We start from the raw sequence: 21,449 nt of genomic DNA, 5'->3' as shown, positions 1-21,449 counted from the left end.
AAAACATTATCTACAGAGACAAATGAAGTTATTAACATTTAGTTCAAATTAGTTGATTGAAATCCTTAATCAGTAAGGTCCTTTGTGAAAGGAACCCAGAAGCAGTGTTAAGTTTTGAGGAAGGAAAAGGAAAGGTCCAGAATATGGGCTGCTGCTCGGGGAGGGAAGATGGGTTTGGGGCACTCTGTATAGAGCTCTGGTAAGCCAGGGAATAGCTTGAAAGCACTGGAAGCTCAGGCGGAGGGCAGACTGCTAAAAAGTAAAGGAAAGGGTGGTTTCTAAAGGACAATAAAAGCCATTAAAAGCAAGTCTCCTTTAAGTGACAGTTCTGCCAAGAGCCAGCTAGCTTGTTTCCGGTGTGTCTATGATGAAAGTGGTCATTTCTTCACATTTTAGAAAATTCTCCAGCTCTCTGTAGGGATCATATCAAGTGAGGTTAAAGAATTCTCAGGCGTCAATTGACTTCTGACTCAACTTTGGGATTTTTGGAGACATATCTTAAAAAAAATTTAACTACAAAAGAAATTCTCATTGTAGAATATTCAAACAGTTATAACATACATAGAATCAAACCTGGGGACTTCCCTGGTGGTCCCGTGGCTAAGACTCCGTGCTCCCAATGCAGGGGGCCTGGGTTCGATTCCTGGTCAGGGAACCAGATCCCATAGGCGGCAACTAAGAGTTCGCATGCCGCAACTAAAGATCCCACGTGCAGCAACTAAGACCCAGCACAGCCAAATAAATAAATAAATATATTTTTTAAAAACCACCTTGAAAATAAAACCTGAACGATCCCCTCAACATCCACCACAATTCTAGGCTCACACTATTTTACACTGTGCTTCCAGGTTACTTTCTATGCATTTACTGGCATATACATACATCTATTTTCTTACACAAATACAACAAGCTCTACCTGTTCTGTATACCTCCTCGTTCTTTTTAAAATTTGTTTTATTGTGGTAAAATGTACATAACGTAAAATTTACCATTTTAACCAATTTTGAATGTACAATTCAGTGGTATTAAGTACATTCACAATGTTGTTTAACCATCACCACTATTCAATTCCAGAACTTTTTCCATCATCCAAAATAAAAACTCTGTAACCATTAAAGAGTATGCCCTCATTCTCCCCTCCCCTCAATCCCTGGTAACCTCTATTCTATTTTCTGTCTCTATGCTCCTCTTTCTTGCAAAATTGTTTTTGAAAAGGTAATACACAAACATTATAAAAAAATTCAAACAATACAAAAGGGCAAATACAATGTTAAATACTTCTTCTCCTATGCTTGACTCCCAGGGAACCAGGTAATCAGTTTCTTAGGTATCTTTACTGAAGAGTCTGTGCGCATACAAGCACACATGGACAGACATATACCTTCCCCCCTTTTTTACATAGTAGTAGCAAATCATACACAGCTTGCTCTTTTCACTTAATATCTGCGATATATAAATATATATAATAATATATATATAATTCTTATACATACACTTCTGTTATGCTAGGATCATTTTATTTCTGACTCAATTTTTTTAAATTAATTTTTTATTGTGGCAAAAAGCATATAACATAAAATTCACCCTCCTAACAATTTCTAAGTGTACAATACCATATTGTCACCCACATGCACATTGTCGTGCAACAGATTCCCCAGAGCCCCTCACCCCAGTCCTGCATGACTGAAACTCTACATCCACAAAACAACTCCTTCCCTCCCCTTCCCTCCAGCCCCTAGCGTGCACCATTCTGCTTTCTGTTTCTATGAGTTTGACTACTTTTGGTACGTCCTATAAGTGGCATCATACAATATTCGTCCTTCTGTGACTGGCTTATTTCACTTAGCATATTTATCCTCAAGGTTCATCCATGTCATAGCATATGATAGGATTTCCCTCTTTTCTAAGGCAGAATGTATATGCCATATTCAGTGCATATACGCTGAATGTATATGCCACATTTTCTTTATCCATTCATCTCTCCATGGATATTTAGGTTGCTTTTAATTCTTGTTATTGTGAATAATGCTGCAATGAACATGGGGGTGCAAATATCTCTTTGAGGGTCTGCTTTCAATTCTTTCATATATATTTCCAGAAGTGGGATCGCTGTATCATATGGTAGTTCTATTTTTAATTTTTTGAGGAACCTCCTTACTGTTTTCCATAGCAGTTGCACCATTTTACATTCCCACCAACTGTGTACAGTGTTCCAATTTCTCCACATCCTCACCAACACTTACTATTTTGCTTTTTGTTTTTTTAATACTGGTCAGACTAACAGGTGTGAGATGATATCTTATTGTGGTTTTAGTTTGCATTTCCCTGATGAATAGTGATGTTGAGCATCTTTTCATATGCTTGTTAGCCATTTGTATATCTTCTTTGGAGAAATGTCTATTCAAGTCCTTTGCCCATTTTAAAATTTTATTTATTTATTCATTTATTTATTTATTTATTTATAGCGGTATGCGAGCCTCTCACTGCTGTGGCCTCTCCCTTTGCGGAGCACAGGCTCCCGACGCGCAGGCTCAGTGGCCATGGCTCACGGGCCCAGCCGCTCCGCGGCATGTGGGATCTTCCCGGACCGGGGCACGAACTCGTGGCCCCTGCATCGGCAGGCGGACTCTCAACCACTGCACCACCAGGGAAGCCCCTTTGCCCATTTTTTAATCGTGTTATTTATTTTGTTATTGGGTTGTAGGGGTTCTTTACATATTAACCCCTTATCAGATACATGGTTTGCAAATATTTTCTCTCCTTTCTTGACTTTTCACTGTTGATTCTCCTGTTGCACAGAAATTAAGTTCGATGTAGTCCCACTTGTCTATTTCGCCTGTGCTTTTGGTGTGACTCTTTTACTTCTCTCAGGGCCAGACTTTCATCAGGATAGCTTGGTTGTGATTTTTGCCTTCCTTTCCACCTCAGTACTCTCTAGCACATTGTTTTGTTTTGTTTTTAAATAAATTTATTTATTTATTTTTGGCTGCCTTGGGTCTTCGTTGTGGTACGCAGGCTTCTCATTGCCGTGGCTTCTCTTGTTGCCGAGCACAGGCTCGCGGGCTCTAGAGTGCAGGCTCAGTAGTTGTGGCGCACAGACTTAGTTGCTCCGCGGCATGTGAGATCTTCCCGGACCAGGGCTCGAACCCCTTGTCTCCTGCATTGTCAGGCAGATTCTTAACCACTGCACCACCAGGGAAGTCCTAGCACATTGTTTTACAGGGGTGTTGGCTAATTACTATTGGTTCTCTGATGGGATACACCCAGAATTACCTTAATTTTTCTGGAATCATTCCCATGGAAGGTAATGCGAGGCCTGTGTGAGAGGGGGTTGTTTCCTCCCATTTTCTCACTTCTTTCCCTTTCATCTCCCCTTTTTCTCCCCTTCCAGAATCTCCTCTGGGGCCTCCTCCTTCCCTCTCCCACCCTCCTCGTGAGTGGGGCAGTGGTCTCTGAGACAATGACAGGTCAGCCCAAGGGCTTACTCCAGACCAATGAGCGCTTCTGGGTTCCAGATGGACCAATTAGCTTATTAGGGACATTGAATACCTGTATGGCTGGCATCTGTCCCATTGTCCTCTTATTAACGACCCTCTTGTCCATCAAGGATTTGAATGTGTAAATGAAGCCATATTCTCTCTCCCATTTTTTTTTGTTTTGTTTTTAAATTTTGGTGGCTTTAATCCATCCCCACAACTTCTGCCCAAGGCCAATAAAACACAGCCATTCTCCCTTTGTAAAAAGAAAGAGGGGTTGGGTTTCCTTCAATTGTCTGCCCTTTTCTGTCTCCTCCACTATTTTTGTTTTACTCTGTAGTTAACTTTGCATAGAGCAGCTTCGCCCGAGGACCTGTGCGGTGGACCTAGGCACTCTTTTCTCACTGCCGGTTGCAACCGCCTTTTCGTTGTTCTAATCTGGGGGTTTGTGGGACCAGGGGCTTGGCGGCTGGGAGAAGAGTTTGGCCAGAGCCTTCCTTCTGCATTTCACACACATTCTGCTCTCGCTCTCTCTCTCTTACTTACACACACACACACACACACACTCTCACACACACCCGTTCGGGCCCCTCTCCGTGTGTCTTCCTTCAAGATGACAGGGCGCTGGAGAAAAGGCTGCTGGAATCAGCTGGTAGGTACAGTAGTAGCCCGAACCCCACCCACCCGCTGCCTTTGCTCGCTCAGGTTTCTCCGGTCACTCCTGCCAGGGGAGAAAACATGTAAACGCGCCTCCAGAGGAGGGGCAGGGGGAGCGGGGAGCGGCGGGGGCGGCGGAAGGTGAGCCGGGGAAGGTGGCCGAGCACCGTGCTGCCGGGCCCTTCCCAGAGCTCCCTCGGGGCGGCAGTCCCAGCCCGGTTCGCCCCCACCCCATCCCCCTTTTCGTCAGGATTGCCTTTTTTTCCCCTCCTTCTGCGGCGGCGGAAATGACAGTGTGGTGCTGCCGCGGTGTCATGGTGCTGCCCCTGGACTGAGGAGCGAAAACTCTAAGTTTGGCTCGGGAGACCCAGCCGCGGTAGCTTGGCGGCCGCCGTGCTGTCCCCGGCGGGGCGCGCGGGCGGGCGGATCCCGGCTGCTGCGCGGCGGCGGCGGCGAAGGCGGGCGGCGGCCTAGAGCGGCGACGGCAACGGCGGCAACGGCGGCAGCGGCGGCGGCGGCCGGGGAGCTCGCGCCGGAGCCCGAGCCAGTTCGCGCAGGAGGCAGGCGAGCACCCGGCGCCCTCGGGCGCGCCGAGGACATGGCCGGCAGCCGGGAATGCTCTGGGTAAAACGCGCCCCCTCGCCGCGGCCCTGGGGGCCGAGCGCCACCGCAGGCGCAGGGCTCGGCCCCGGCTCGGGCCGCGTCTCAGGTGCGGCCGGGGCCCGGCGCGGGCAGAAGGCTGCTCCGGGGCTCGGCGGGGCGTGATGACGGGGCCCGCGAGGCTCGAGGTGGCGGCGGCGACGGAGGGCGCCCCGGCCCAGCCCTGGCTTCCCGTTGCGCCGCTGGGGCCCGGGCACCCGTCGCTGCCCTCCTGGGACGGAGTTTGCACTCCGCGATGCGGGGCGGGGGCGGGTCCACGGCCTCCCGCGCAGCCCGGTGGGGCCGGGTGCGGCCCCTCGAGCGGCTCTCCTGGAGCCTGGGTGCTAGTCTGGGAAAGGGCACCGCCGCCTTCCCACGCTCCCGCGGCCGGCAGCCTCCTCGGCCCGGGCGGCGCCCCTCGGCCGCCCGGCGGTGGCTGCTGCGGCAGCCGGTTGCTGCGGACAGCCTGCCCGCAGGAAGGCCCGGCGAAACTTAATCCCTTTGCTGCCGGGGGAGCGATCCTCGAGTCTCCGTCTGGGTGGTTCCTTATTTCTGGCCTAGCTGTGAAAGCAGCTCAGTGGGGGAGAGGGAAAACTTAAAAGTGCCCAGGACAGGCTGCGACTGAACCCGGGAGAGGTGGGGTTTTTCCATTCCTGGCTCGTAAGAATTAAGTAAATAACGGCGGAGTAGATTTACAGAAACATTTTCGGTGATAAGGATTAGGTTACTTAGCATTTCGTATGCAGCGCATTTCTTGGAGGTGTTTCTTCTCGGAGCAGGAAATTGGGATCCTGGGGTCCTTAGGTTCTTCACTTTCTCTCTTCCACACTCCCCTACCCGCCTTCACGCTCACTCGCCTTCTTCCTACGTGGTCGTCACACATCTACCTGCCCACCCGAATCTCTCACCAACCACCCGTCCCCTGGACTCCTCCCCATCAACCTGTGCACTCCCAGCCTCCCAGCCATGCAGCCTCTGGCTTGTGAACCACTTTGCCTTTTTGAGGGTTTCTGAGTGTGGGGAGGGTGCATGGTGATGGTTGTTTGTGAAGAGGAGCCCTTATAAAGGAATATATTAGAGGCTATGTAAATAGACAAGTACTACTGTGTGTGAGTTGATTCTTCAGATTCTCAAATTGGGCCAAGAGGTCTGCCTTTAACCCCATTCTGTTCCCTCCCAGTACTCTAATCAGTTCTCTGGCAATGTTCCAAAAGAAGGGAACTGCTGAATAGGGAGACTCCCTCCGTACTCTACCCCGGCTGGTTACCCCTAACCCTCACATGCCCCTTTTCACTTCTCTCCACTGATCACTGCCCTGGGGGCGGGGGGGAAGAGTCTTTGCTATTTTTCTATATTCCTGCCCAATCAATTAACTTAATGCAGATATATAATGTAAATTAGATTTCTCCTGATTGTTCCTCACAACTTGATTTATGTGCTTGAAATACAAGTCTAGGAGCCAAGAAGATCAGAGAGTTCATTCCCAAATCTGATGTCGCATTGGCTTTGTGGCCTTAGGACATTCCTGTGACCTTTCACTTGTATGAAAGGCATCATATTGTGTACTGGCTATTGTGAGTCTTGGCATGGCCCTTTGAAGATGAAAGGGTTCTATAAACTCTCAGCACTATACTTTTCGAAGAAAGTTCTTCATTTACCTTTTATTGGGGTAATAGATTGGGTGTAAGTAGCAACCCTAGTTTACTGGGAACCCCCACTTGCCATTATTAATCCCCTTGGGAGCCAAATATATCACTCTACTTTGGTCCTAAGTCTGTTTCTTTTTTTTTTACTCTCGTGCACATGCAACTGAATGAAAACATACATAAAAGTAGGCATACAGAGTAATTGGCAATTATTTCACACTAAGGCTTGAATCATATCTAATGTACTCCAACCTAACAATCTGAGTCAGACTCATTTGAAAACATAACCTCACTAATTTTTAGCCCATATGGGGTCAGGTAGTTAATTTCTACTGAAAAGTGGCATAAATAATTTTAGTCATGGCTACCTGAGCATGATTAGCATCTAGCAGTGGTGAGTCAATAATATTTATTAAAAGCACCTACAGCGTGCAGAATCCTCTGTTGACTGGTCTAAGGCCACAGCCTTGGCCTTGTATCTTGGCCTCCTGCTTGTTTAAGGCCTACCTCCTTACTTGCACCTCCGGGATTAGGCCAGGGAGGGGCTGTGCAGGGCTGGGGTAGAGGCTATAGGGACATGAAGGAGCAGTTGTTTCCCTCCCATTCACTTTCGTGACTACTAGACTCCTCATCTAGCATGTTGTACCTTGCAAGGCCACCCCCCGGGGAAGTACTGCCGCAAATCAGAATGACTTGCTTGCTTCATGAACATATCATCTGAACAGTGCAAACTGATTTAGGTGAAATTGGTTTAGTTAATCCCTCCTCTAAGTGCAGGGCAACTTGCTCAAACTTGTATATCCTAAAGCAGTGCCAGTGGAGTCTCATAATAGCGTCCAAAAATTGCTGTGGGTAGTGAGCCTGTCCATTCCCTCATCCCTCCTCCCATGAAATCTGCTGACACCATGACAGTTGAGAAGGAAACTGCAGAAGGAGTATGTCTTTGCTACTTGGTGAAGAGGAGAGAATGTCCTCCCTTGACTCTGTCCCTTAGTACTCAGGTTCTCTCTTTCCCAACAGGGACAGACAGCCCTAAAAAGGAGGTGAAGACAGGGCGGAGGCACAGAACGTGTCTCAAATGGCTGTTCTCAGAGGTACCTGCTTGGCCTTGTGTGTGTGTGTCATTCAGTCTCTATGGGTCTTGGTAAGTCCCTAGCTGTTAGGCCATGGTCCTCTGCTGCTAGTGGAGGCCAGGGGGTGTTCCATTTCCAGTTAGCATTAAGTTTGTGGTCTTCTCTTCTGTGCAAAAGGGGAACATGTGGTACTGTGTTTGTGAAGCACCTCCTTACTTAGGCTGAGTGCCTTGACTTAGAGCATTGCATCACCAAGATATGACATGTAACATGTTGATACTGGATATACGACAGTTCAGGGGAGTTCACAGTTGTTCACTTTTTGATGAATGAAATTTGGGTACCAAGGTGGTGTTGTGCTAATGTCTGTATTTCAGGTCTCTCAACAAACATTGTGTTCATCACTGAGCAGTGTGAAAAATAGACTAGAAAAGTGTTTCTCAACCAGTGTGTTGGATCATGCTAACATGTGAGAAGACCAGATGAGTGGTGTTGAGACAAGAAGTTCCAACTCCAATGATCCCCTCTGTACGGGCTGCTAGCCCTCTTTTTATTTCCCTTCTCTTCCAAGGATCAATATATGTTTCTGTCTCCATTTTCATGAATTAAAACTCTGCTAAGAGTCTTCTGTGGGCACTGGAGGTTTGTGGCTCTTTCTACAGTTTCTCTTTTTCCATCTTCCCCTTCTCCATGATCACAGCCAGACATATTCTTTTTGACAGTCTCCCAGCTCCTGCATTGCCCTTAGAAATCCTGTAAGCTGCTAAGACTACTAGATGGTTAAAGTATGGGTGGTGGAGGGATTTTGAGTAATGTGCCAACATCCACTACTCCCTTCTCTGTGTTGGGTTCAACTGAATACATAATAAGGGTGTTGGTTCTGCCTAAGTGGGTTAGCAAAGTATCCTTAGGAAGACTTGTTCTACTTGGGTTCTTTTCTCCCTGCAGAGCTCTGACTGCCTGACCTTGGGCTTTGTCTCAGACTCTTTCCTGCAGGTCAGACTCCTCTAGTTGATGAACAGCATCCCCAGTCTCTGAATCTTCCTCTTACAGAGACCAGAAGATCTGATAACAAATTCATTATATAACCTAAAATCCTCCTGAAACAGAAAATCCCGGTATTTACAGTTTTCCCAGTTAGGGGTATAATGTATGGGCATGGTAGACAGTGCTAATGCAGGACAGTGACATGTCTGAATGTATACAGCCCAGAGATAGAAAAATGGTTTACGGTCCAGAATCCTCCATCGCTTTGTCTATAGCCCTTTGTTCAGTGTTGCTAAGATCCATGTGGTTCCCAGGGGAGTAGAAGCTTGATTTCAAATAGGCTTCTGTTCTCTGTCCCTTGTCTCTGACCTGAACTTGGGGTCCTCTCAGCCTAACACTCAACAGCATGCCCTACATACATATATTGCCAATTTTATTCTGTAGAAGTAGAGATGACTGCCCATATGGGGGGGCACTGAACATTAAAAAAATTACAAATATTTTATTGGGTAACAGATTGGGAAAAGCAGTCCTAGAATAGATGGAAAGCTGTGCTGGTAGCAGTAGGTAAATTAAGTTTGTTCTCCAATCTGGAAACTGCTAGTGTAATTGGCATTAAGATAAAGGTGTTATGAATTATACTTAATGATTTGTGACAATTATCATGTGTTACCTTGGTAAATCTGTTTCTTGGTTACTTAGATTAATCTATTGTGTTTGTAGCAGATCTAGGACTTTTAGTTCTGCTATTGTGATATTCCTTTTAATGTTTATGATGACTATATTGTATAAAATAGCCAATGGCTGGATTTAGGAGCTAATTATTTAAAAAACAGATCATTAAGGAACTTCCCTGGTTGAGACTTCGCCTTCCAATGCAGGGGGTATGGGTTGGATCCCTGGTGGGGGAGCTGGGATCCCACATGCCTTGGGGCCAAAAGGCCAAGACATGGAACAGAAGCAGCATTGCAACAAATTCAATAAAGACTTTAAAAATGGTTCACATCAAAACCATCTTTAAAAAAAAGTATAGGTCTCAAGTCATTAAAAAAATCATTAAATCCATGTACTGTAAAATATTAAGTAGGCTTTAATAACCTATTAGACAGGAACTGGCTCTGGTGCTGTCAGTCTGTAATCAACCTCCAGTCCTGAGCTCACCCTGTGTGTGATAAAAGCTTAAGAAAAAAGAAGAGAGACAGTTCTTCCCTTTGCGGGGGACTCCAGTCTAACAGGGGAGACATATGAGCATAATAAATACCACAAGAAGACTCATGGCCCTCCGGAAAACTTGTGGGGGAGTGTAATTGTCCTCCATTATGTCAACCATGCATTTGGGGTGAATTTCCAAACATGTGCTATTTCCTTAATAACTTGCTCTGTATCTGTCATCTGTGAATGTGTGTTGAGAATATCTGTATTTTTAAAGCAAGTTAATAATTTTATTTTATTCTCATCTGATCCTCACAAGAGCCTGTGAGATGGGTAGGGCAGGTATTTTTCATTTGACAGATGAGGAGGCTGTGGCCCAAACAGTTTAAATGTCTTACCTGGGATCACTCAGCTAATTCAGTTTAGAGCTAGGACGACAACCAGGCTCTGTTGTGAGGATCAAATGAGATAGTGGCTTTGGAACCATTTGAAAAGTGTAAAACTGGTACACAAATGTAAGGTGACTGTTATTATTAATTATGCTTACTGACCGCCTAGCCTCTTTTTTCTGGGTTTCTATTTTCAGTCTATCTTTTTAGGGTGAGAATTCTATGCGTTGGTTGCCTTTTATGTTCCCAAATGATCATTTCTGAAATTAAAGAGGTCTTTTCCTACTAATAGTATTCTAGGATTTGGTTGTCTTCCTTTTCTTCCAAAAGGTGTTGTCATTAGTTTGTACTCCCATGGGACTCTCCTCACCTTTAGTTGTTCCCTGGAACACCCATTATATCTTCTTTGAAGTACAACAGGCAAAACCAGCCACTGTCCTTGGGCACCTTGGCTTAGCCAAGGGTAAGTAATGCATTTTGTTTATTTCCAGTTCCTTTCATGATGATGCCCATTCTTGTCAGCCTTTCTTTTCTTTTTCTTTTTCTTTTTCTTTTTTGGTATGCGGGCCTCTCACTGTTGTGGCCTTTCCCGTTGCGGAGCACAGGCTCCGGACGCACAGGCTCAGCGGCCATGGCTCAGGGGCCCAGCCGCTCCGCGGCACGTGGGATCTTCCCGAACCAGGGCACAAACCCGTGTCCCCTGCATCGGCAGGCGGATTCTCAACCACTGCGCCACCAGGGAAGCCCTGTCAGCCTTTCTAGTCACACTAATAAATAAGACTTGTGTCTTGAGGAGCTGGTTTTCAGTAATCCAAGATGTCTTTCCTATGTGGTAACAGATAGCAAGAGCTCTGTAATAATAGGATGTCAGAGCTGGAACACATGTTAAAGAGATTGTCTGGTGATTCTAGTCCAAATTGAATGACATTTTACAGTTAAGGGAACATCAGACTAAGCCAGGACTCATTTGCTCATCCTCCAAGGCAGAGAGGCAGTTTCTGGTGTTTTTAGGAAGAGCTCATGGGACATTACTGTTAATATCCTGAAGAATGTAAATTCTACAAGCCAGCTGAATCCTCATTGTACAGCCCAGGGGTCAGGTTGGGTTTTATACTCATGGTCTTTCTGTGAAGAAAGGGAGACTGTGGCTCCTCAGGGAGGTAATGAGAGCCCAGACCCGTGTTCCGTGGATCTGGAAGATGAACACTAGATGGAATATAAGCTGTTGAAATAAGTAGGCATTTAATTATGTTCAAATAACACTTGAAATAATAGCATTCTGCCAAGTGCAGATCATGACTTCTCTCTCTGATCAGAGTTAACCGAATTTTGGATTTGAAGGGCAATGCTGAAATCAATCTTTCATTTTGTAAGTGCAGAATGTATTATTTTTATTTTCATCGTCTGCATTGAAAACTCCTCCTTTGTATTTCTATCTACTCACACAGTCTTATGATACCTTCTTAAAGTTTATTCTCATCAACTTTTTTTTCAGGAGTCTCAGCCTGAAGGGGGGTGCAGGGTGACGATAAGCCATACAGAAACAGTTTTATACTAGAACAAGGGCAAATACATAAGCATCCTTATTTGACTACACAGCAGTAACTAAATGATATGGAAGGGAACAAATCAGTGGATGTGGATGTGGGCATTTGTTTCTTAACATGGCATTTGGTCTGCCCGCCTAGGCATTTCATCAGTGCATTTTTATGGCAAACCATTGTGTTTTCTGGCAAAAGCTTCATGATTGCCTGTCATTCAGTGACACTCTACCAGGTTTACATCCTGTCTTTATCCTTAGTGTATTCTCTAATTCTGCATAGATTAATGATTCACAAGCTTTTTGAAGTTGCAGCACTGCCATTGTTTTATTTTTTGTCATACCACTTCCTCCTGTACTTCCTAAAGGTATTTTGTGATCTAGGAGTCAAATATTTTTTAGGAGACTTATCATTTTTAAATGAATAAAAAATTGGGAGCTGATAATTTTCTGACACCCATTGATCATTAGAGATATCCCAGGTATTGCAAAACCTAGATAGGGAATCACTAACCTAGAAGAGCAATTGAAAGGAGTAAGCAATTCAGTAGAGTTTAGAAATAGTACATAATTACACAGTTGACAGTATGGAATAGTGGTTAGGTGTTTGTTCACACTCTGGATTGTGGGTTGGAATCTGTTTTAAAAATTAAGGTAAAATCCATATACCATAATATTCACCATTTTAAAGTGTACAATTCAGTGGTTTTTAGTATATTCACAAAGCTGTGCAATCATCACTGCTAAATCCTAGACATTTTCATCATCGTCAAGAGAAAACCCATACCATTAGCAGCCACTCTCCATTCCCCCTACCCCCATGCCCCCTGACCCAGGCCCTTGACAAACACTAATCTACTTTCTGTTCTTATGGGTTTGCCTATTCTGGGCATTTCCTATAAAGGGAATCATATAATCTGTGACCTTTTGTGACTAGCTTCTTTTACTTAGCATAATGTTTTCAAAGATTATCTATGTCGTAGCATGTATCAGTACCTCATTCCTTTTTCTTGCTAAATTATATTCTGTTGTATGGACATACCACATTTGTTTATCTGTTCATAAGTTGAGGGACATTTGGATTGTTTCCACCATTTGGTTATTGTGAATAATGCTGCTATGAACATTTGTGTACAAGTTTTTGAGTGAGCATATCTTCAGTTCTTCTGGATCATATGGTAACTCTACATTTAACATTTTGAGGAACTGCCAAATTATTTCCCAAAGCAGCTGCATCATTTTACATTCCCACCAGCAATGTATGAGGGTCCCAATTTCTCTATATCCTGGCTGACATTTGCTATGTTTTTAAATTATGGCCATCCTAGTGTGTGTGAAGTAATATTATAGGTATCCTAGTGAGTGTAAAGTGGTATCTCAATGTGGTTTTGATTTGTATTTCCCTAATGGCCAATGATGTTGAGTACATTTTCATATGCTTACTGATCATTTGCATATCTTCTTTGGAGAAATGTCTATTCAGATCCTTTGCCATTTAAAATATTTTTTTGCCTTTTTATTGTTGAGCTGTAAGAGTTCTGTGTATTTCTAGATACTTGACCTGTATCACATGTATGATCTGCAAATATTTTTCCTATTCTGTGAGTTGTCTTTTCACTTTTTTGATGGTGTCATTTATAGTACAGAAGTTTTAAATTTTGATGAAGTCCAATTTATTTTTTTTCTTCAGTTACTTGTGCATTTGGTGTCATCTAAGAAACCGTTGCTTAACCTAAGGTCATGAAGATTTACACTTACGTTTCCTTCTAAGAGTTTTATAGTTTCTGTGCTTACATTTAGATTGTGGATCCATTTTGAGTAAATTTTTATGTATAGTGTGAGGTCGGGCTGTAACTTCATCCTTTTGCATGTGGGCATCCGGTTATCCCAGAACCACTTGTCAAAAAGATTATTATTTCCCTGTTGAATGGTTTTGGAACCCTTATCAAAAGTCAGTTGACCATAAATATAGGAGTTTATTTTTGGACTCTCAGTTTTATCTGGTTTTGAATCTTAACTTTGCTACTTGCAAACAAGTGTGACCCTGGACACATTACCTTTTTTGTTGTTGTAAAATAGTACCTGCCTTTTAGAGGGTTGTTGTGCCTGGCACATGGCAAAAGCACAATAAATTTAAAGGGGAAATGTGCTTAGGTAATCAGGGAGGTAGGGAAAATGGGAGATAGGTTGAAAGGATGCTGAAATATTAGGAGTGACCAGAACAAGGTGGCCTCATAAATGAGAGATGAGATGAACAGATGTTTGGAGAAGTTGCAAAAATACTCAGTTCCCCGAAATTGTAAAATAAAACAGAATAGAAACAGTATAATAGAAAAAGTTACTTACCATAAGGAACAGAGTGTAACCATCTTATATTATTCTCTATACAGCTGAAATCAGTGAAGGTAGTTATTTTAAAGCACTGATGTTTGGCTTTTTTTCTGCCAAGGACTCTTTTGAGAACATTTTGAATGCTATGGACAACCCTCTCCCCGTGAAAGTGTATATATGATATACATACAGCATCCTTTAAACATTTCTAGAAGTTTCAGGAATCCCTGGTTAAAAATCCTATTTTGACCTTATCCAAGGCAATCCTGACCCATAGCATGCTTTCCTAAGCTTAGTTTCATAGTGAGGTTCAAGTGTCTCAGTAGTCAGGAACAACTTTTAGGACTGCAGGAAAATTCGCAGAGCTTTTCCTCTGTACAGAAGAATTAATATGGCGTGATCCTAAGATTTAGAAGAGTTGTGGTACTCTAATTGTTTTTGTAAAGGTTACAACACAGAGGCAGGTCTATCAGCAATGCATCTTGACCAACTATAATTTTGGCAGGAGGCCTTACTCGATTCTCCCAGGTAGCTTCCAACACAGACACTGAGGAATGCAGACCTGCAGTTCTGGAAGAGGCAGTAATAGAAATGCAGAGTAAGGTGGAGATGGGCCTAGAAGAAAGAGGTATGATTCTGAAAGGGACTAGGAGTGAGAGGCAGATTCAGAGAAACTCAGAGGGACACAGAGAGACACAAATAGAAGTGGAAACATGGTGTCTATAAGCCCTCTTGTAAAATAGTCAAGATATTTGTCAAGTGAAGGAGGTGAGATGATTGAAATAAAGGTGTGTGGGAAAGAGCACAGGCCTTGGCATTAGACTACCCCAGTGCTCTGGGTGTGTGTGTTCCTGGTTCATTTACTTAATAACACTGAGCCCCAGTTTCCCAACCATAATATGCATATAGTATTAGTACCTTCCGTACAGCCTTCCTGATAGAATTTAATGAAATATTGTGTGTAAAGTTCTTAACATGGCACTCAGAATACAGGAGGTACTCAATAAATGCTAGGCCCCTTCTTTAACTTCCTCTACTTGAAGGGATCCTTCATTTAACAATTTTTAAATACTCTGTGAGTGTGAGGCACTGTACTATGAATAAAAATATGAAATAGTTGATGCCCTCAAGGAGCAAGGAGGGTTAGCTGGAGACACAGATGTGTAAATGAAATAAAACAGAATGTTCTGGAAGCCACCAAGTGGTTGAAGTGATAAACATGTTCAGTGAGAGAACTCCTAGGTTTCTAGGCTTGGATGGTGACATTCAACAGATAGGGAAAATTGGAAGAGGAGCAGGTGTTTTGTTTTGGGGGGCAGGGAAGAATAGCAAGTTCATTTATGGACATGTTGAATTTGACCAATGGAACTACCAAAGGCAATATTCCTGCTTTGAGTGGAAGTTGGAATCTATCATCTCTAAAGTCTCTTCCAATTCTAAGATTCTATGATATATGTACATTTTAATTGTTTTACTTTTTCATCTCTATAGGTGAATGCTGATAGATGTTATAAGCTACAAAATACTAGCCAACAATTTCCAAGCTCTTGTAAATTGTAAAATAAGAACACCACACACCTCACTTTTAAAAAAAGTGGTTATACAAACATCAAACTTATCAAACCAACTGAGAGTGACCATTTTGCAAAAAGATTCTTCACTTTTACAGTCCAATTTCCTATAGATTTCCATTAAATAGCTAGTTAGTTAAGTGCACTTAAAAGGTTTGATTTAGAAACAGCTTTTAGGGATACATCTATTGTACTTATGCACAATGTATAATTGTACTCAGTATTTAAGTTTCCTGTGAGAGGGCTATGCAGATATCTCTGACAGATGACAAAACCTGAACAAATACCAGTGGCGGAATCAAACTTTCAAGCCCTGATGAGAGTCTCCGGTGATAGTGAGATGATGAACAAAAGTTATTCAAAAGCAAAAGATGCCTTTCTCTTTCCTATAAATAAGATTAACACTTTAAACCAACAAAATATATTTTATACTTTTTATATTTTAATATTTTTCCTATTTGTCTCTAGTAACTCAGTTTACTAGAAATAGGATGGAACAGAAATTTCCATGTGTGGTAACAGGAAGTAATTCAAGTTCACACATCTGAAGAACTTATTATCCTGTGCTGAGAACTACATTTTTCTAAAGCTCTCTCTTCTCTTTTTATGCAGGCTCTGAGAATGGGATCATTTCAAGAACTAGAGAGTTAGTTTCAAATATGGCCTTGTTTTCCTTCCACTAGATGTGAAATAGGAGCAGCCTCTGTATTTTAACTGGAAGTAAAATAGAGAACAATATTGGAGAATGGAGACTGAGAATTTGGCAGGGCCTCAGGTGCATCATAGTCCAGGACAAGAGATGTCAGTGGAGAGGGTGTGTGAGAGACTGATCCGCACCAGTGTGGTGAGTTGGAACAGGAATGTGAGTCAGTAAACCGGGATTCAGAGATGGCCTCTAGTTTCTGTTTATTAGTGCAGGAAAATAAACCCACGCATTTGTCAAAAACAAGGTTTAAAGGGGGAGAATGGCTTTTTGATTAATTCCCAGCTCACTTTCTTATTGCTCCAGCATCCCTGGGGAATCCAGCCTGTAAAACCTCCATTGGTTAGTGTGTAATTATGCTACATCCACGTTTCCTTTGGAAATGCTTAATGACTCTTGCTTCGTGTTCCTTGCAGGTGAAAGCCCAGCCTCTGCGGTTCTTAATGCCTCAGCAGGATTATTTTCACTAAAGATGGAAACACTGGAGTCTGAATTGACCTGTCCAATCTGCCTAGAGTTGTTTGAAGACCCCCTTCTGCTCCCTTGTGCTCACAGCCTCTGCTTCAGCTGTGCCCATCGCATCTTGGTCTCGAGCTGCAGCTCTGGTGAATCCGTTGAACCCATTACTGCTTTCCAGTGTCCTACGTGCAGGTATGTTATCTCACTGAACCACCGGGGCCTGGACGGCCTCAAGAGGAATGTGACTCTGCAGAACATTATTGACCGCTTCCAGAAGGCTTCCGTCAGTGGACCCAATTCCCCAAGTGAGAGTCGCCGGGAGAGGACTTACAGGCCCAGCAGCGCCATGTCTAGTGAGCGAATTGCTTGCCAGTTTTGTGAGCAGGACCCGCCAAGGGATGCAGTGAAAACATGCATCACCTGCGAGGTCTCCTACTGTGACCGTTGCCTGCGGGCCACGCACCCCAATAAGAAACCTTTCACCAGCCACCGCCTGGTGGAACCAGTGCCGGACACACATCTTCGAGGGATCACCTGCCTGGACCATGAGAATGAGAAAGTGAACATGTATTGTGTATCTGATGACCAATTGATCTGTGCCTTATGCAAACTGGTGGGGCGTCACCGAGACCATCAGGTCGCGTCCCTGAATGATCGGTTTGAGAAGCTCAAGGTAAGGGATCTGGGAGATACCCCTTACACGACTTTGTCTCTTTATACACAGTTATACAGTTAGCAAGTTCCTTAATAAACCAGGTCACTTTTTCTATATGACAAGTGAATTAACTCCAAATTCTTCTCGTGACAAATAGCCTCCTCGCCTGCAGGCTCTCACTGGAACCTGTTTCATCTGTTGCACAAACCTGTTTGCGTTCGTTCACCTCTGGCCAGTTCTGGGGGAATTAGCCTATGGCTCATACTAATAGTACGGCCAGAGAAACAGCAGCCTCTCTCCTCTGACAGTGATATATTGTACCCTATATATCTTTGCCGTGATCTTTCTACCTCTTCTTTTAAGTATGTGAGTACCCGTGTAGGTGTATTACAATTAGCATGTGTGCTGATTTGCATATATATGCGTATAGCTATGGGAAGGTTGGGTGTGTCTCCGGTATGTGTGGGTGGAGGTGTCTGAGTGTATCTATGTAGGTGAGAGGTTTTTGTGGAGGACAGTAGTGTATGTGTTTGCACACTCAGTACACTAAATAAGCAAAGTTTTGGTACTGGCCACTACAAATTGCCACTAAGCCCTTAAGAGGGGGCTAATTCTAAACCTGCCTTAAAAAACAGAGCAAAACAAAACAAACAGCCAAAAAAGGGACTTCAGTGTACCACGAAGTTAGGAGGGATAATCAAATACCTGAACTAAAAATTTAAACTGAAGGCAATAAATATTTAATCCAGTATCATATTTTGTGCCAGTGTTGGTTTTGAAGTGCTTGTTTGCAGTCTCTGCCTGGGAAGTTCCTGTTCGGTTGCCAGAGTTTTCTGAAGTTGTTGTGCCAGCATAGTATTTATATGCAAGTCTAAGTGCCTATTTTTTTTAAAGCACTACTATCTCACGTTGATGTTAACAAATGTCAGACCAGCAAAATTGTTTTAGTCCCATTGCCTGTCTGCTACGTGGCTTGATTTCTCTTAAGAAGCTACTTAACAGAAATTCCAGAAAAATAAAATGTTTAACTGAATAATAAGATTACCACTCCAAAATCAGGCCTAGATATATAAGCCAAGCTGGAAGGAAGACCCAGATGGGATGGAAGGAAGGCAATAAAAGAGTGGAGATCTTCCTCTTGCCATGCTATGAAAAAGTCATTGTAACATATGTAAAAATTATGATGTTGGTGAGGGTAGTAATACTCAGAGTAGGATACATTTTCCCTTCTGTAATTTATTGAAAACAATATTGAGAGTGACATTGACAATGGTTTGTGCTGTTTTTGATTTTTTATTTACATTTAATATTTATAAATTTGTACAAAGTTTAATGTTTGTTGATTTCACTAAGGGTGATATTCTCATTCATATCAAGACTGCAGAGAGCAACAATCTCAGTGGCTGCAATTCTTTTTTTTCTCATTTTTAATTTTTATTTATTTATTTCTTTAACATCTTTATTGGAGTATAATTGCTTTACAATGGTGTGTTAGTTTCTGCTTTTTAACGAAGTGAATCAGCTATACATATACATATATCCCCATATCTCATCCCTCTTGCGTCTCCCTCCTACCCTCCCTATCCCACCCCTCTAGGTGGTCACAAAGCACCGAGCTGGTCTCCCTGTGCTATGCAGCTGCTTCCCACTAGCTATCTATTTTACATTTGGTAGTGTATATATGTCCATGCCACTCTCTCACTTCATCCCAGCTTACCCTTCCCCCTCCCCGTGTCCTCAAGTCCGTTCTCTACATCTGCATCTTGATTCCTGTCCTGCCCCTAGGTTCTTCATAACCATTTTTTTTTAGATTCCATATATATGTGTTAGCATACAGTATTTGTTTTTCTCTTTCTGACTTACTTCACTCTGTATGACAGACTCTAGGTCCATCCATCTCACTACAAACAACTCAGTTTCGTCTCTTTTTATGGCTGAGTAATATTCCACTGTATATATGTGCCACATCTTCTTTATGCATTCATCTGTCGATGGACACTTAGGTTGCTTCCATGTCCTGGCTATTGTAAATAGAGCTGCAGTGAACATTGTGGTACATGACTCTTTTTGAATTATGGTTTTCTCACAGTATATGCCCAGTAGTGGGATTGCTGGGTCATATGATAGTTCTATTTTTAGATTTTAAGGACCCTCCATACTGTTCTCCATAGTTGCTGTATCAATTTACATTCCTACCAACAGTGCAAGAGGGTTCCCTTTTCTCCACAACCTCTCCAGCATTTGTTTGTAGATTTTTTGATGATGGCCATTCTGACTGGTGTGAGGTGATACCTCATTGTAGCTTTGATTTGCATTTCTCTAATGATTAGTGATGTTGAGCATTCTTTCATGTGTTTGTTGGCAATCTGTATATCTTCTTTGGAGAAATGTCTATTTAGGTCTCTGCCCATTTTTGGATTGGGTTGTTTGTTTTTTTTTTATATTGAGCTGCATGAGCTGCTTATATATTTTGGAGATTAATCCTTTGTCAGTTGCTTCATCTGCAAATATTTTCTCCCATTCTGAGGGTTGTCTTTTGGTCTTGTTTATGGTTTCCTTTGCTGTGCCAAAGCTTTGAAGTTTCATTAGGTCCCATTTGTTTATTTTTGTTTTTATTTCCATTTCTCTAGGAGGTGGGTCAAAAAGGACCTTGCTGTGATTTATGTCATGGAGTTCTCTTCCTATGTTTTCCTCTAAGAGTTTTATAGTGTCCGGCCTTACATTTAGGTCTTTAATCCATTTGGAGTTTATTTTTGTGTATGGTGTTAGGGAGTGTTCTAATCTCATACTTTTAAATGTACCTGTCCAGTTTTCCCAGCACCACTTATTGAAGAGCCTGTCTTTTCTCCATTGTATATCCTTGCCTCCTTTGTCATAGATTAGTTGTCCCTAGGTGTGTGGGTTTATCTCTGGGCTTTCCATCCTGTTCCATTGATCTATATTTCTGTTTTTGTGCCAGTACCATACTGTCTTGATTACTGTAGCTTTGTAGTATAGTCTGAAATCCAGGAGCCTGATTCCTCCAGCTCCATTTTTCTTTCTCAAGATCGCTTTGGCTATTCAGGGTCTTTTGTGTATCCATACAAATTGTGAAATTTTTTGTTCTAGTTCTGTGAAAAATGCCATTGGTAGTTTGATAGGGATTGCATTGAATCTGTAGATTGCTTTGGGTAGTATAGTCATTTTCACAATGTTGATTCTTCCAATCCAAGAACATGGCATATCTCTCCATCTGTTTGTGTCATCTTTGATTTCTTACATCAGTGTCTTATAGTTTTCTGAGTGCAGGTCTTTTACCTCCTTAGGTAGGTTTATTCCTAGGTATTTTATTCTTTTTGTTGCAATCGTAAAATGGGAGTGTTTCCTTAATTTCTCTTTCAGATTTTTCACCATTAGTGTATAGGAATGCCAGAGATTTCTGTGCATTAATTTTGTATCCTGCTACTTTACCAAATTCATTGATTAGCTGTAGTAGTTTTCTGGTAGAGTCTTTAGGATTCTCTATGTATAGTATCATGTCATCTAGTGGCTGCAATTCTTAGACTCCTAAGATGGTAGGCCTTGGACTTGGTCTAGTTGAAGCCCTACGCCTTAAAGTGGTATAAATGGAGGCTTTGAGAGGTTAAGCAATTTGGTCAAAGTCCCAGAACTGGAACTGGAACTCAGCTTCTAGAGCTGAGTTGAATTAAGTACCTTTCTATTGCAGCCTGCTGTCACTTTGTTTTGGACCTAAATTTTCCCTATGAAATGTGATTTGAAACTTACTTTTATGCTCCAGCAACTGCACATTTCATGGGTCACAGATAAACGGTTAACAGAGTCAAGGAAAAGACATAGTATAAACTTAGAGTTTTTTAATGGCAAGAGTTGGGGGCGGGGTGCAGGAAGAGTGGGGGACATGGAGAGGTAGAACAATCTCTTGCCAAATATTTGCAGGTGTTGGAACTATAATAAGGCATTGGCCTTGAGAAATATTCCAAACAGAAAAATCTGTATCCATATGTACTGTTGAGATAACAAAAGACTGGATAGAATAAGCCTGTATCTACAGAGTACCAGCTTTTTGAAAACATCCGAAAACATGAAAACATTGGATGATTGATTAGATATTTGGCATCGTGCAGCTATAGTCCTTGTCTCCAGGGATAGATGGAACACAAAAGTATTTTAC

At 42.7% G+C, this 21,449-nt stretch overlaps 1 protein-coding gene across 7 annotated transcripts in view; it reads left to right on the top strand.

The window, feature by feature from the left end:
• The first annotated feature begins 3,321 nt into the window (after positions 1-3,321).
• The window catches only part of MID2 (midline 2), a 121,818-nt gene continuing 103,690 nt past the window's right edge, over positions 3,322-21,449 (top strand). The window contains exons 1-3 of one of the 7 annotated variants that reach the window (XM_019949464.2): positions 4,625-4,757; positions 16,074-16,305; positions 16,581-17,296. In XM_019949464.2, the coding sequence (XP_019805023.1) occupies positions 16,637-17,296 (660 nt within the window). In that variant the 5' untranslated portion in view covers positions 4,625-4,757; positions 16,074-16,305; positions 16,581-16,636. Of the gene's footprint in view, positions 4,129-4,624; positions 4,758-7,466; positions 7,513-9,199; positions 10,483-16,073; positions 16,306-16,580; positions 17,297-21,449 lie in introns of those variants that run through there. The other 6 variants (XM_019949465.3, XM_019949467.3, XM_019949466.3 and 3 more) reach the window with 6 other exon arrangements.

Source organism: Tursiops truncatus, chromosome X (assembly GCF_011762595.2).
Source record: "Tursiops truncatus isolate mTurTru1 chromosome X, mTurTru1.mat.Y, whole genome shotgun sequence".
Taxonomy (NCBI): Eukaryota; Metazoa; Chordata; class Mammalia; order Artiodactyla; family Delphinidae; genus Tursiops; species Tursiops truncatus.
This window is presented reverse-complemented; position numbering and strand designations above follow the sequence as displayed.